The sequence below is a fragment of the Sitophilus oryzae genome, unplaced genomic scaffold (genome assembly GCF_002938485.1).
Source record: "Sitophilus oryzae breed Bouriz unplaced genomic scaffold, Soryzae_2.0 scaffold_907_pilon_pilon, whole genome shotgun sequence".
Taxonomy (NCBI): Eukaryota; Metazoa; Arthropoda; class Insecta; order Coleoptera; family Curculionidae; genus Sitophilus; species Sitophilus oryzae.
This window is the reverse complement of record NW_022147536.1, coordinates 1,595,454-1,610,784: the sequence shown is the minus strand read 5'-3', so window position 1 is coordinate 1,610,784 and position 15,331 is coordinate 1,595,454. Positions and strand designations below refer to the sequence as shown.

The window sequence follows — 15,331 nt, the reverse complement described above, 5'->3', positions numbered from 1 at the left end:
TTAATTTTCACATGTCATATATTTAACATACACATTTTGGAACGGAAATTTAAGTTAATATTGCCTATAAGTATATTACAGTACAGAAATAATTTACAACCAATCAGAACTCGCCTCCAGCCTTGGCGACATCTGATTGCTATCCTTCTCTATCGCATTTTTGTATTGCGTGTGATTTTTGTCTTTTCGTCTTCGTTTATATCGAGTTGTCCCTTAGAAGAGAATCCCTATAAAAAAGAAAAACATTTTTAGTAAAATTTACAATACACAGGTTGGTCCGAACTGTATTCCGGAAACTTCGGCAACATATTCTGCAGGTAAAAATAAGTAAAACAGTTCGTATAAATGTATCTTTTAAAATGCTTAGTTTCGGAGATACAGGGTGTAGAAGTTTCATTTTTATTTCGATTTTTTCCAAATAATTTCCAAAGTAACGTCAATATTTAGATGAAAATTGGTATCTGTGAGTTTTTTGACATGGGAAATTTGATTTTGACGTCAATATGACTCCTACTTGCAGAGGGTGCCATCTACATATTTTTTTTAACTGGTTTGAAGAGTAATAACTTTTCATCCATACTTGTATAAACTACTGAGTAAAAAAATATACATTTAAGACGTTTTTTACGTAAAAAAGGTATCTTTCTAAAAATCACTACGAGTAATGGTTCTCGAGATATTTGGAATCTAAATTATCAATACCTGTCATCATTGACATAAATTAAGCATGTTGACTAAATAGTTATTAGACTGAAATCATAAATTTGAAATGTTTTTCTACTAAAAGTTCAACAGAAACTGTTTTATCATTTTTTCGAAAAAAAATTATGATTAATTAAAAAAACCAAAAGTTCCCAAAGTTATCATTTCAGTCAAATAACTATCTACTCAACACGCTTATTTTTTGTCAATAATGACATGTATTGATTATTTCCATTCTAAATATCTTGAGACCGGTTGCTCGTAGCGATTTTTACCAAGAGATATTTTTTACGTAGAAAATCACGGAAATGTATATTTTTTCACTCAGTAGTTTTATACAGGTATGGATGAAAAGTTATTACTCTTCAAAACAGTTAAAACACAACATGTAGGTGGCGCCCCCTACAAATAAGAGTCATATTGACATCAAAATCAAATTACTCATGTCAAAAAACTCTCAAACACCAATTTTCATCCAAATATTGACGTTACTTCAGAAATTAATTGGGAAAAAATTGAAATAAAAATGAAATTTCTACACCTTATATCTCCAAAACTAAGCATGGTAGATTGTAGGACATACATATTTATACGAACTTTTTTACTTATTTTTATCTGCAGAATATGCCGCCGAAATTTCCGGAATTCAGTTCGGACCACCCTGTATATAATTACCGGATGCGTCTCAAAAGGAGCTCACCCCTATAACTTTTTTATTTTTTTAGATAAAAAATCGAGATTTGGTATGTTAGTTTTGGTTTGGTTAGATAAGGTTTGTTTCAACCCGCCGCAGAACCGCCACCGAACAATCACGCTCGTGCGCAGTAATTCAAATGTGTTCCAATCGAGATTTGAAGGTTATCAGACGATCCTATTTGCGTACCAACCTTACCTTGGGATCGTTTAGTTACGATTTCAGAACGGTAATTTCGGTACATGGTCCAAATTGAGAACTGTTTGGGTTGACTTGCGCATTAAAGCATATTGGCAGGGATTATCGATTTTTAACAGCTGATTCTGGTCCGGCGTCCGGCTGAGGCTTCTGTCTTGGTTATTTTTTACAAATTCGAATACGTGTGCGTTATACTTTTGCTTGTGAGTTTGTGTGGAGTAAATCGTTCGGAAATTTTAATTATTTTTTTATTTATAAAATAATGTTCAAAGATTCTACCACTGCAATGAAATAACAGGAAACTACGCATAACAGGATCATAAAAGAGAGGATAGGTAAGTGAGTTAGTGAGTACCTATACAGTTGAAACAACACTTACCAACAATTGCTGGATTCTGATTCTCCATTTCAAGAATAATAATTATTATATTATTGCAAATTGCAAACAAAAATAATAGGGTTATGTTATGAAATTCTAGACAAAAACAAAAAACCGATCGATACACTTTTAACAGTCCCGAAAACAATCCACAAAGCGTTCCAACGTTGATACTTTTTGCACCGTCACGAAACTATTCGAAGTCCGCGCATGCTAACAAAGTGCAAGAAAACCGATTCGAGTACGATTTCGAACCGATCCCGAAATGCTGGTTGGAACAAACCAATAAATTAGGAATGATTGACGCATTCAATTATTGTTTTCAGTTACTTCCTGTTTCACCGGAAATGACTGCAACTTTTGATTTTTAAATGGCACCCTCGGTATTTTGTTACTTTATTCGATAGAACATAACACTCTGAATAGAATGACATAATCTATGTTAACTTTTGACATTTTCGAATATGGTTTTTTTGGTTTGGTTTGGGTTGCAACATGCGATTAATAACGACAATTTGACTCGAAATATCAAGAATGTGGTACCAAATTATTCGTAAAAAAAATACTTTTTCCAAATATGCTAATGAGCCACTCTCGTTCCGTTTGAAAAAATTGAGATATGATTAAAAATACGATTTGGGCATCTTTTAACCCGGATAAGACGCCTAAAACATTAGACGATCAAATCTATTTTACACATATTCGTAGTAGAGAAGAACAACCGTACGGTGTTGTTCTTCTCTGCTATAAACTACTGTAAAAACCTACCTTAAGCTGCTACACCTATATAAATTGGTGACACCCGTATACGAGCATGAGAAGTTCTTGTCATTGTTGCACATGTACAGGACCTCTTTGGAATCATCCCTATGCGTTGTTACCATCTGTGATCGTTTGCCGTATCTAAAAAACGCCATATTTTTATATTTCAACATACACCAAGAAAATACTTAAAAATAAAGAAATCTCTTTTTTTTAATTTTGTTTATATCTCAACTAAATCAAAGGAACCATTAATAAATTTACTATTAAAAACTAATGTGTGTTAAAAGCTGTTCTCTGGCGTTAGTACTAATACAAGAAATGCCAAATTTGAAAAAAAAAACTTGTAAAATGTAATTATCGCTAAAACTTTGTATTTTCTAAAAGTTATTTATCTTTTCAAAATTCCCTTCACAATCTTAATTTTCCCTATATCTAGGTAAAATGCTGTAAATATAGCAACCACGAATTACCTGGGTCCTAAATAGAATGCATCAGCTCGTGGTCGTACGTTTATGGAACCGGCGTTGTCAGATTTCCCCGCTCGTCCGTACCTGATCATTTGCTTGAACGAGTGTAAATCTAGAATAAAAAAGAACTATCTATCATTTATCGAACATTAACATGTACCATCATCTGCTGATGATGCTAACATGGTTAGTGAAACGCGCGTCCAGTGTAAAAGTAAAAGTGTTTTGGTGTATTGTGGTGATTTAGTGTTTTATTTTGCTGTGTAATACCAGAGGTTCCAACCCCCAACTGTAATGTACTACACAAGGGTACTACCTAGATAAAATACATATCATCAATTACAGGCCCTCAAACCATACAAAATCTTAAATTACAGAGAATAACGAAGATACAAAGAACATTTGATATGTAGTTTTTCTACAAGCATTTGTGCTACTTGTAAAAGATCTTGGAGCCCCTATACATATAGACGCTCAGTTCTTTAACACAGGTGGACAGTGCAGGCCTGTTTGCGCAGTTTTACGCTAAGTTCTTGCTTTTTAAGACTTTGTATAGTTTTTTTTTTGCTAAAAGAACTTCTTAAATTATTAATCTTTTTAACAAGTGCTTCCCTATTTCAATCAATCTCCTTTAGTTCTTTAGTTTTTCTACTATATGGAGTGTTCGTAAGATTCGATTTTTTTATTCCTGCACAATACATAATCCTATTTTTTTTATGTTCCTTAAATATGGTATGCTTTTATACGGGGTGCGTCTGAAAAGTGGCTCACACCTATAACTTTTATATTTTTTCAGATAAAAAATGGTATTTGGTATGTTAGTATATGACATAAATTAGGATTTAGGGCCCAATTGGTATTCAACTGTTTTTGGTCATTTCCTCTTTCACCGGAAATTACTACAACTTTTGATTTTTAAATAATATCCTCGAAATATTTTCACTTTATTCGATAGAAAATGACACTCTGACTAGAATGACATATCATATGTCAACTTTTGACACTTAAAGAAATCCTATTTTAAATTTCAATCCAGAGTGCTATGCATATGGTTGTGTTAAAAACACTAATTTTTAATCAAGAAACCTTGGAAAAATAGATTTGATCGTCTAATGTTTGTAGTGTCCTGTCGTGACCGATTAGAAGATGTCGAAATCGTATTTTTAATCATATCTCTTTTTTTTTCAAATGGAACGAGACATTTCCGGTGAAACAGGAAGTAACCAATAACAATTGATTACGTCAATCAATCCTAATTTATGTCATATACTACATATAACATATCTAATCTCGTTTTTTTTATCTGAAAAAATAAAGAAGTTATAGAGATGAGCCACTTTTGCGACGCATCCGGTATACCTTCTCCAAAAAATTAACGCACCACTTTGAAAAGATAATTTGATTTCATTTTAAAACAGACCCGGTAGGTATATTTTTCCCAGAGAGTAGATTTATCGAAAAATTGTAAGAGACTTTTTTTGTAGAGCGTTCAATTTTGTATAAGAATATGTAATTGTCATGGCTCATGGTTGTGAGCTGTGAGAGAACAAGATCGAGAGAAAAATAATATTTGCAAAAAGTAGCAAATTCGCATGTAATTTAAATGGAAATAAATCGTCTTTGGGGCAAGGTTTATTGTGAATATGAGGGGTTTACAATGGTCTGTTATCTTTTTTTTTACAATAAACAAAAAATTTAGAGGGCGTCGTTAGAGAAATGATCAACTTTGTTAACTTTGTAAATAACGGACACCCTATACTGTTCACTGTTCACTTACCTTGAGTCTTCGCATGCAAGAGAACACTGTTAAAGAGGATCGTAGCCAAATATAACAGCAGTATCACTATTCGTCGCGTATGCATCTGTAAAATAAAAAAAATAATTTGTAAAATCTGAAATGTCGATTATTACAGTTGACGATGTTTTTTTTACCAAATTTGCAAATAAAAAATAAAAAAGTAACGGCACGCGGGATTCCCAAGCGGTCACCCATCCAAGTACTAACCGCGCCCGACGTTGCTTAACTTCAGTGATCGAACGGGAACTGGTGCGCCAACGTGGTATGGCCGTTACATGTTAATAACAGAGTTAATAAAGGTATATTTCGCGAATTATGTGGGTATGATTAAAGAGATTATTATTATAATAATGTATAAGTAGTAATTAAATTAATTTATAAAAAAATAATATGTACCTATCTTATAAAATTATTAGGAGCTTCCATGTCGGTTAACGGTATAGGTATAAAACAGACGATTACAAAAAAAACATGACAGATATCGTATTCCACTCAGGAAAATTCCGTTTAAAAATACCTATATTGGCTTTATTTTCAGTTATTTTGTGACCGACCAAACGCAATACCGATGGAATCCTTGGTGTAATAGAATTCGCCGATTCCTTCTTTTGATATCAAATACTGGCACGCTTTTAAAATGTTATTTATATTTCGATATTATTTTTATTGACGATACTTGAGAAATATAGTTTTCTATCGTACTCGTGGAAACCCTCCAAAATGTTATTAAAATTTAAATTTAAATGTTTCCGCCATTTTTTGAAAACTGATGGTAAACAGATTGTTTCTGCAAGGTTGCCATATATACCTATATTTTGAGGAAAAAAACTAATGAGAAATAGTATAGATATTTGAAGACTTGAAGTAAATAATGTTCTAAGTGCCAAAAAATTCATCTATTTTTTGTAAAATGTCCATTAAAGCAGTCCATAATCAACAACATATACAGGGTGTTCCAATATTCCGTGGACATAGAACTACCCTGACCTACTATGTATTTTTGGAATCAAAATAAGTTCGTTCGGCACGATTTTACCTAGAGGGCATCAAACTTCGATGACGCCGTTTTTTTTTCGATCATACGGTAATATTTACTACATTTTACTACAGAACTGATTTTGAAAATATGTAGTACTGTTTGACCAGCGGATCTGAAGCTACGGAAGGAATGCGAGAAAAAAAAATCGATATTGCCACGTTTATCTATAAAATTGCCAGACATGAACTATAAATTTAATATATTTTTATTATATATAATGTGTTTAGCATATATTCTGACGTATATTATTAAGGAATTTTAACGTAGTTCATATTGTTCGATATGTTTTATTTAATAACTTATTTCTTTCATTCTGTATAATCTGCTTATTATGAAAGTTGAAGATTTTTCAACGATATCATTAGCAAACCGGCATCGCCGCGCATGGCCGCCTATTCGTCGAACATGATTGGCCAGAGTACGTCACAGGATTTGTTACCACGCGGTTGCCATGGCTTTTACGCCTTTCCTATTCGCTTGCTTTATCCCCAACTTCACGGTCTCTTCTGAAAAGAGTAGGAATATTGAATACTATTGAAATATCCAGTGGCGGTGTCATTTTTTTGATCATTATTACTTTATTTCATTATTTTATACCGGTTATCCTAAACTTTATTCCTATATTTTTAGTATATTTGATAGTTAAGTTGTGTTTTATTGTTTTGTTATCTTGTTATAATGTTTTTCGTTCGTAGTTTTTAATTATTAATATCAAGTTTGATCGTATATTTGTGTTTTAAAACGAATAAATTTGTTAAGGGTAAGACGCTACATAGTCAGACAAGAGAAATAATAGCTAATTTATATAGGTAAGTTAATAATAACGTGGATGAAATCTCATTTGGTGTATTTCCTTGTGTTCATAATAGGGTTTGCGATGAAGAAGCTACAGAGAGTTCGCTTGAGTTGCCGCTTAAACGTAAACTTGAGCGGATATTTCTTTATACCGGAGTTAGCGTATCGGCTATAAAAAAATTCACACAGAAGATAAAAAAAAGGCTGAAAACTAACCCCGATAAAATGATATCCTCTCTGGAAAGAAACGACCACGTGAGACTGCTGTCGAAAAGCTCAACGACTTTTTCGAAGTGGTCAGGAATTTGATAAATAGATTTTATCTCGAATTCAAACTCGTCCCCACAATTAGAAAGCTTTTGCAAAAATTGCAGGAAGAATCGAATTTTCCTTTTGCAGGGAAACGCTTAGGGGGTTATTAAAATCAAATGAATTTTTTTGGCGTAAATGTTAAAATAACAGATAAATATTAATGGAGCGGCCCATTATATTGCAGAGAGAGATATAAATATATATACGCGAAATTCGAAAATATAGCCAAGTATTATCTATTTGGATGTAACATATGGGTAGACAATGACCTAACCTTTAAAAACTGCTGGCGGAGCGATACCATATCTGGTGTAATAGGCAATATCAGATCTACTGATGAGTAAAATTATGTTTTGTTTGCGCTTCCAAAGTTAACTATTTTCAAGATTTTTTTTTGCTGGAAATAGTTATATCTAAAATTATGTATTATAGAAAAAAATATAGTTAGTACAGATATATAAATAAATATACCTCAAGACTCAGTCTTGATCATCTGCTGATGGCAGACATGGTTAGCGAAACATGCGTCCAGTGTAAAATTAAAAGTGTTTTGGTGTATTGTACTGATTTAGTGTTTTATTTTGCTGTGTAACACCAAAGGTTCCAACCCCCAGCTGTAATTATTTCTTCTATTATATTAACAACACAATAATAAAATGATTCAAAATATTTAAGGGAGCTTTAATAAAAGCTTTTAGTGTTTATCTGCTAACTCAACAGTAACGATTCAAACAGCATAAAGTTTTTTGAAAAAAATTATTAATCTGAGTATTATATTTATGATACACATTATTTTCATATAACACCGTACGCCCATGCCTATTTTATGAATGAAATTGGGCGTGTTTTGTTTACAACTGCATTCCCCTGCCGATACCCCGTAGCTACAGATCCGTTGGTCACACTATAGTTCTATGTCCACGGAATATTGGGACACCTTCAATAAACATAAAGGACCGTCCCCATTTAGTTTATTTTAATATTTTATCTGTGACACACTATATTATTTTTGATTAATAAGATTAATACATATAATAGCCACGTAGGATAATCTCTAAATTATTCTTCCACAAATTTAAGGAAATTATTGGAACACCTAAACTAGTCGTGGCAACGTCGCCGAACCGTTTAAAATTGTTTTGACGTTTCCAAGCCCGTTGCTAGGCAACCCATAGTGATATTTTTGACGTTCCATAGCAACCTTGTGGGTTTTGTTTTTGTTGTTTATTAACATCTAAAAACAGTCTTGTTTGATTAAATTCATCCCAATTAAGTGTTTTCGGTTAAATAATTGTGAAAATGAAACAGTACACGGCGTTCCGGCTGGTTAACTCGAATATTTGGATAGTGTAAGATCGTTATTGTTCATCGTCTTGAAGCAACACATCGGTTAGCGAACTGATTAGCATAGTGGAAAGGTAAGCGAAACATTGTCAAGTTTCAAAATAGGGTTTTAAAGTGGCGGAAATTGTTGCCCTATGCCTGGAGGGCCAAATAACGTTCATATTTTGAATAAATTAGCGCGCAATGTTAGGCCAAAGTTGTCTTGTTCGTTGAGTCGCGTTTTCTATGTGTTGTTATTAGAATTCGGAGGTTCTATTAGTTCCAGTAGTTCAAGTTTTTAATTTAAATTTTAATAAAAAACGAAAAAAAAAACGGCGTCAGCGATGGCTATGCTTTTTCTTTAAAAGTTATTATAGAAAAGAAGAACTCTGTATTTCGAAGAGGAATTGAGTAAAATATCAAGTATGCTATATTGTGGAGGTAATTTTAAACTCTTTTCAATGAATTAAAAATATACAGGGTGTCCCATATAAAAAATAAAATTTTGAACATTTCTCGCGGAATTCATTAACTCAGTGGAGGTGAAAGATACCCTCTCATAACTACTAAGTATTTCTAATTATTGTCTAGATTATACGGAAGAATGAGGAACCTTTATTCTTCCGCAAGTACAGGGCCGGATCTACCTACGGGCTGTTTGGGCTGCAGCCCAGGGCCCCGAGGTTACAAGGGGCCCCCAGGCCCCGCGAAAAACAATAGACCCATTGGTGGGAACTGTTGAATCGTGAAATAAAATTAAAATTCAGGTTAAAAGTTTAAGCCAGACAAGATGGCCTTGCCACTATGATGCTGTCAAAGCCTAAAAATCATTATGATGACATTATGAAAATTTTCAAAAGTTTCAGTGAAAATGAGGTTGAGAAAGTTGATTTCCGGAAAGAGGCACGAAATTTATTCAATAAAATGGCGAAACTCGAGACTGCAATTTTGATTATCTTTTGGAAAGAAGTTTTGGAGAGATTTCATTTAGTTAATAAAAAAATACAGAGCCCTGGTTTAGACATTTGTGAAGGCAACAAGTTAATTGTTTCTTTAAAAGAGTTTGTGAGCAACATACGACATCAATCAGATCAAATGTTACAGGAATACGACGAAAAAACTAAAAAATTAAGTACTAATGTAATAATAGACTACAATTACATAAACAAGAGACGCATTATCCCAAAATTTTCAGATAAGTCTACAGGTGAATTCTCAGTATACGGCGCAGAAAGATTTAAAGAGACACGTTAAAAGTTGCGTTGGATAAGCTGATTATGGATTTAAATAAAAGGAGACAAGTCTATGAGACATATAGCAAAAAATTCAAATTTTTAATGGATTTGCAAGACAAAAATATCGAAAACATAGATTTGGAAATTGCACGTCATATTATTGATTACTATCCCGATGACGTAGACGAGCATTTAGTGAATGAGTGCATTCAATTAAAATCGTACTTACTCCAATCTATGTCTGAGTCTTACACCTCTTGCAGTGACATTTTTATGCTCATGTATGAAAATAAACTTATTAACATGTTCCCTAACTGCTATACCATTTTAAAGATTTTTTTAACATTGCCAATCACTAGCTGTGAAGCAGAACGCTCCTTCTCCAAGATGTCCTATGTAGAAAATAAATATAGGACAACAATGTCGAACCATCGACTAAATAATTTATCACTTCTTTCCATAAATTGTGATTTAACAAAAGACCATCAAAAGACTTGGAATGTGATGACCAAATAACTGTCAATTTCTGTGACTACAACCTATCAATTTCTTTTACTAATTCATAATAAGTAAATAAATAAAATTGTTTTATTGTTTTTTTTATATTCTTATTAAATATCACTATTTCGGTTTCTCTCTCACCCAAAGTTTGCCTGGAAGAGATTGCTACCACAGCAATAAGGTCGCCTTTTGTACAACTAATACTTGCGTAGATTTAAGTAACATTTATGTTACTTAAATCCACATATCACAAATACCGAAGTCTACAGCAGAATAGGCAGAAAAAGAGAATTGCTCAATATAATAAAAATAAGAAAAACATCATACTTAGGGCATATATTGAGAAATGAAAAATACCACGTCTTACAATTGATAGTTAAGGGTAAGATTGAAGGAAAGAGAGGTCTCGGCAGGAAGAAACTATCTTGGTTGAGAAAAATCAGAAACTGGACTCACCTAACTTTTGAAGAACTTATAAGGAAAGCCGAGAATCGTGAAGATTTTGCCAATGTGATCGCCAACCTCCACGAAAGAGACGGCACGTAAAGAAGAAGAATAATAATATCATTATAGAAACAGTTTTTTGATATGGCTATTAGTTGAGTACTTATGTAGGCCCCTAAGTATATATATCCATAGGATTAGATCCATGGCCACTAAGTCAGGCGGCCTCGACGGCCAACGGCTGGGATCTCGGTTAGCTATTCAATTATTCTTGAAATTGGCTGCAAAAATTTGCTGATAACTTCAGCGTTCAGAGGCGGTGCGTCGTATGCTGAAAAAATATGTTTTCGAGTTCCATTAAGGGCATATCATCAATAAGGGGTCCAAAGCCTACTAGTTAAAAGTGGCGAACTTTTAAAAATTCTGTATTTCGAAGGGGATTATAACAAAATATCAAGTGTGCTATATTTTTGGAAAGGTAATTTTAAATTCTTTTCAGTTAATTAAAAATATAGGGTGTCCCAAATAAAAAATCAATTTTTCTTTTGATAACTCTTAAATTATTAATTTAAAAAAAATATACTTAAACCATTAAATTCTACGTAAAAAGTTACTTTGGAAATGTTTTCATAGAAATACAAAATTTTCCATAGCAAAAAAGTTACAGCGACTTGTTAAAAATACACATTTTTGAAAAACACCCCGTATCTCCGAAACGGTAACAGATATTGATGTGCGGTTTTCACCATCATGTTTTTGATGAAAATTGAGCTCCAGACACCGATTCTCGTCCATCTCCTATAGAAAAGGATGTTTCCCTTTAAAAGCGACCAATTTGGCCTACCCTGTACAACTCCCCATAAAATTTTTCTTGCAAAAACTTTTCCATTATTAGAAGCTATCCCACTTCCCTCCAGAAATCTGCCCTTTTCCAATCTATTTCCACCGCGAGACCGTTTCATCTCTAGCGGCCATTAACAAAATATTTGCTTCGAGTATGTTATTCCAGATCCGCCCTAACACCCCTCCAGTCGGCCCTTTATTAGCTTTCTCCAAGTCGCGAGATAACTTAGTCGTTCCCTTCACTCTTCTCGCCATTATTTCAATCTCTGACTAGGACTTTGGTCCGAATGTTTGCTTAATACATCGTAGAGAGGTTAGCGCAAGGATATTTAAAAATAACGAATTTTTATTGATATACTTCAGTGCATTGTTATGCATGAGAATGAAGTTTCTCCCAAAATCATTGGCATATGGTAACACGACAGGCTCAAGAACTAAATCACGATATGTGATTCGTGTTAGAAACCTTTCAAGAAAAACGAGATCGGTTTTTCGGCCTAACTGGACTCCTCCCCAGACCATAACTGTTCCACCTTGATAAGGGTGCACTTCCTGAAAATCCTGATCCAACCGAATAAGATTTTCCGGTTCTCTCCATACCCTAAGCCTTCTCGAATCCGGATGAATTCCAAAGCGTGACTCATCCGTGAAGAGAACATTGGCCCATTGTTCATTCGACCACTGAACATGATCTTGAGCCCACAAATATCGTACCTCTCGATTTCCTCTCGTTCAGAGTTGAGCTCTCCAGGGGCGTCTGCTTCTTAAGTTGACCTCTCTTAATCTATTGCGAACAGTGTCAGGACTAACGGTTACATTATGTGTTTCCTGGAGAATTAAACTAAGCTCTGGTGCTGTAAGAGTTGGTCGGCGTCAAGCATTTAATTGTAAAAAATGATCTTGCTGAGGGGTAGTAATGCGATGTCGCCCTGTGTGCCTTTCAGCAACATCACCACTTTCACGGTAGCGTGCACTTAATCGCGATATTACACTTTGCGTTGTATTTAATGCTCTAGCTACGTCGATTTGGCGCATTCCAGCTTCGAGCATACCCATTTGACAAAAAATGCACAAACACTTCTGCAAATATCCCAAATTTGGAAATAACTAGTGTGACTACTTCGTTTCAATCGAAGTAGAAAGAATCGGCCTACAAATATGTGGTTGTTTATTCAAAATATTTATTTTTAACTTTAATAAAATGATATCCCTAGATTTTTCCGGTGTGTGTATTTCTTATTTTTGAATGGATTTATATCAAACCATGCTAAATGTATTTTTTATTGACATCAGGTCAATAAAAGATACTTACATAAACATGAAACGAGATGTAATTAACGAAATATCATCGTAATAACAGCTTTTTAAGAATCGTCTAGATTTACTTATTTCACTGAGATTTATGAAAAAACGTCCTTTGCCTCGAGTACAACGTTTTGTGAAATAGGAAACGAATTGAAATAGGAAACGTCTAAAAATCTATTGGGTGTGGAAACTAAATCTGGAGTTTTTGCTTTAACTATTTATTTAAACAAAGTAAAAGATGAATAAAAAACAAACTAAAACTAATGAAACATAGATTATAGAGATTGGCTTACAATGAACTGTCACTCTACATATAACCTTTAACATTTCTCATATAGATGGCGCAACGTATTTTGAACAATGGAATTAAAATAAAAATTGTTTTCTAACAGCTCCCCTTAATTCAATCGTTCACAAATCGTTGTCCATATATTTATTATTCTAGTCCCATATTCTGAATAAAATAATTATGTTTTGAACTCTGTAAACCTTTAGTTAACACATCAGCTATCATTTCATTAGTTGGAATGTACTTTAAATCTATGTCACCTTTTTCTACATTTTCTCTAATAAAATGATACTTTACATTTATGTGTTTTGTTCTGTTATGAAATACAGGATTTGATACTAACTTGTGAGCACTTTGATTATCGTTATACATAATAATTGTATCAGAGTGATCTAAAAGTTCTTTTAGGAAACCTTTAATAAAAATTGCCTCTTTAGCTGCTTGTGAAATAGCTACATATTCAGCTTCTGTGCTTGAAAGCGCTACCGAATGCTGTTTCTTAGCTTCCCAAGAAAAACTACTTTTACCAAGTTTAAAAATAAAACCTGTATATGATTTAGCATCATTTATATCGTTACCCCAATCTGCATCTGTGTATGCGGAAACTGATATAGAATCTTTCTTAAAAGTTAACTCTTTATTTATTGTTCCTTTTAAATATTTTAAAATTCTCTTAGCATGTTTAAAATGAATACTTTCATAACAATTATTAAATTGACTCATGAAACTTACAGCGAATGCTATATCTGGTCTAGTATTTACTGCTAAAAACATTAAAGAGCCTATTAAACATCGAAAAGGAATTGTTTCATCACAAGTTAAACCTTTTTCAAGTTTTAAATTAGCTTCAATTGGTGTTGAAACTGTTTTTGCTTCTGCCATAGAAAACTTATCTAATAACTTCAAAATATAATCTTTTTGATTAATTCTTATTTCATGTTTAATATTATCTCTTGTTATATTTAAACCTAAACATTTCTTAATTTCACCAAGATCTTTAATTTTAAAATTTTCTGATAAAACCTTTATTAATAAATTCTTTTCTTCATTATTATTTGAAAAAATAATAAAATCATCTACATATAAAGCTATTATAACAATACTATTAGAAATTTTCTTATAAAATACACAAGGTTCATACAATGATATTTTATAACCTAATTTTTGTAATAATTTTTCTACTTGTTTATTCCACATCCTAGAGGACTGCTTCAAACCATAGATTGACTTTTTCAACAAACATACCTTGTTATTTATTTCATATCCTTAACCATTAACGTCATTTTTCACTGTAAAAACCCATTTGCACTGTACTATTTTTCTGTCTTTTGGTCTTTCAACTAGTTCCCAAACTTTGTTTTTCACTAATGATTGGTATTCTTCATCCATTGCTTCTTTCCACTTTAACTTTTCACTACTTTTCATAGCTTCCTGAAAACTACACGGATCTGTCAATAATTCACTATGGTAAAGAATGTAATCTTCATATTCTTTTGTCTTCTTGTTTCTCTCGGATCTTCTTTTGTTGAATAATTTCTTCTTCTGATTCTTCATCATTCTGATCTTCAACTTCATTTTGATCTTCAATTTCTATAAATTCTTCTTTTATAAACTCTGTTTCTTTTCTTTCTTCTTTCAGACTGTTTTTGGTTAAACTGATTTTCAAAAAATACTACATCTCTGGACTTTATGATTTGACCTGGATTTTCTATGTCAAACAATCTGTAGCCTTTTGTATGTTCACAATAACCAACAAAATATACTGTTTACTTTGCTGACAATTTTGTCTTGGTACATGTGCTTGTGCAATACAACCAAATACTTTTAAATGTTTTAGATCAACTTTCTCTTCAGTCCATTTTTTCTTCTGAGGTTTGTCTTTTACTGCCTTATGGGGTGATCTGTTTTTGAGATAAACAGCTGTATTTATTGCCTCTGCCCACATCTTATCATCTAGATTTGCTTCTTGCAATAAACACCTTGCTTTCTCTACAATTGTTCGATTTGTTCTCTCTGCTACACCATTCTGATCTGGAGTGTACCTTACTGTAAGTTGATGTTCTATGCCTTTGGATTTCAAAAAATCTTCAAATGTTGAGTTTACGTATTCTGTTCCATTATCACTTCTGATTTTCTTTATTCTCTTTCCAGTTTGATTTTCAACTAGTACTAAGAATTCCTTGAATACTGTAAATACTTCTGATTTAGATTTTAGAAAATAAGCAAAATTTTCCTACTGTAA

The 15,331-nt window shown here is 32.9% G+C and overlaps 2 protein-coding genes and 1 non-coding gene across 4 annotated transcripts in view; 1 reads left to right on the top strand and 2 right to left on the bottom strand.

Annotated features, from left to right (window-relative positions):
* The window catches only part of LOC115890637 (RYamide neuropeptides-like), a 67,057-nt gene continuing 51,726 nt past the window's right edge, over window positions 1-15,331 (bottom strand). The window contains exons 1-5 of one of the 2 annotated variants that reach the window (XM_030910932.1): window positions 5,400-5,443; window positions 4,983-5,067; window positions 3,209-3,317; window positions 2,742-2,876; window positions 1-227 (exon numbers count right to left, since the gene is read on the bottom strand). In XM_030910932.1, coding sequence (XP_030766792.1) covers window positions 197-227; window positions 2,742-2,876; window positions 3,209-3,317; window positions 4,983-5,067 — 360 coding nt within the window. In that variant the 5' untranslated portion in view covers window positions 5,400-5,443 and the 3' untranslated portion in view covers window positions 1-196. Of the gene's footprint in view, window positions 228-2,741; window positions 2,877-3,208; window positions 3,318-4,982; window positions 5,068-5,399; window positions 5,444-15,331 lie in introns of those variants that run through there. The other variant, XM_030910931.1, reaches the window with a different exon arrangement.
* Window positions 5,162-5,279, bottom strand: LOC115890706. The gene has a single exon (XR_004051682.1). It is a non-coding gene; the product is annotated as a 5S ribosomal RNA (ribosomal RNA).
* LOC115890635 (nucleoside diphosphate kinase 7-like) overlaps window positions 8,344-15,331 on the top strand; it is an 82,182-nt gene continuing 75,194 nt past the window's right edge. The window contains exon 1 of the mRNA XM_030910925.1: window positions 8,344-8,567. The gene's annotated coding sequence lies outside the window, so the exon portion shown is untranslated. The remainder of the gene's footprint in view (window positions 8,568-15,331) is intronic.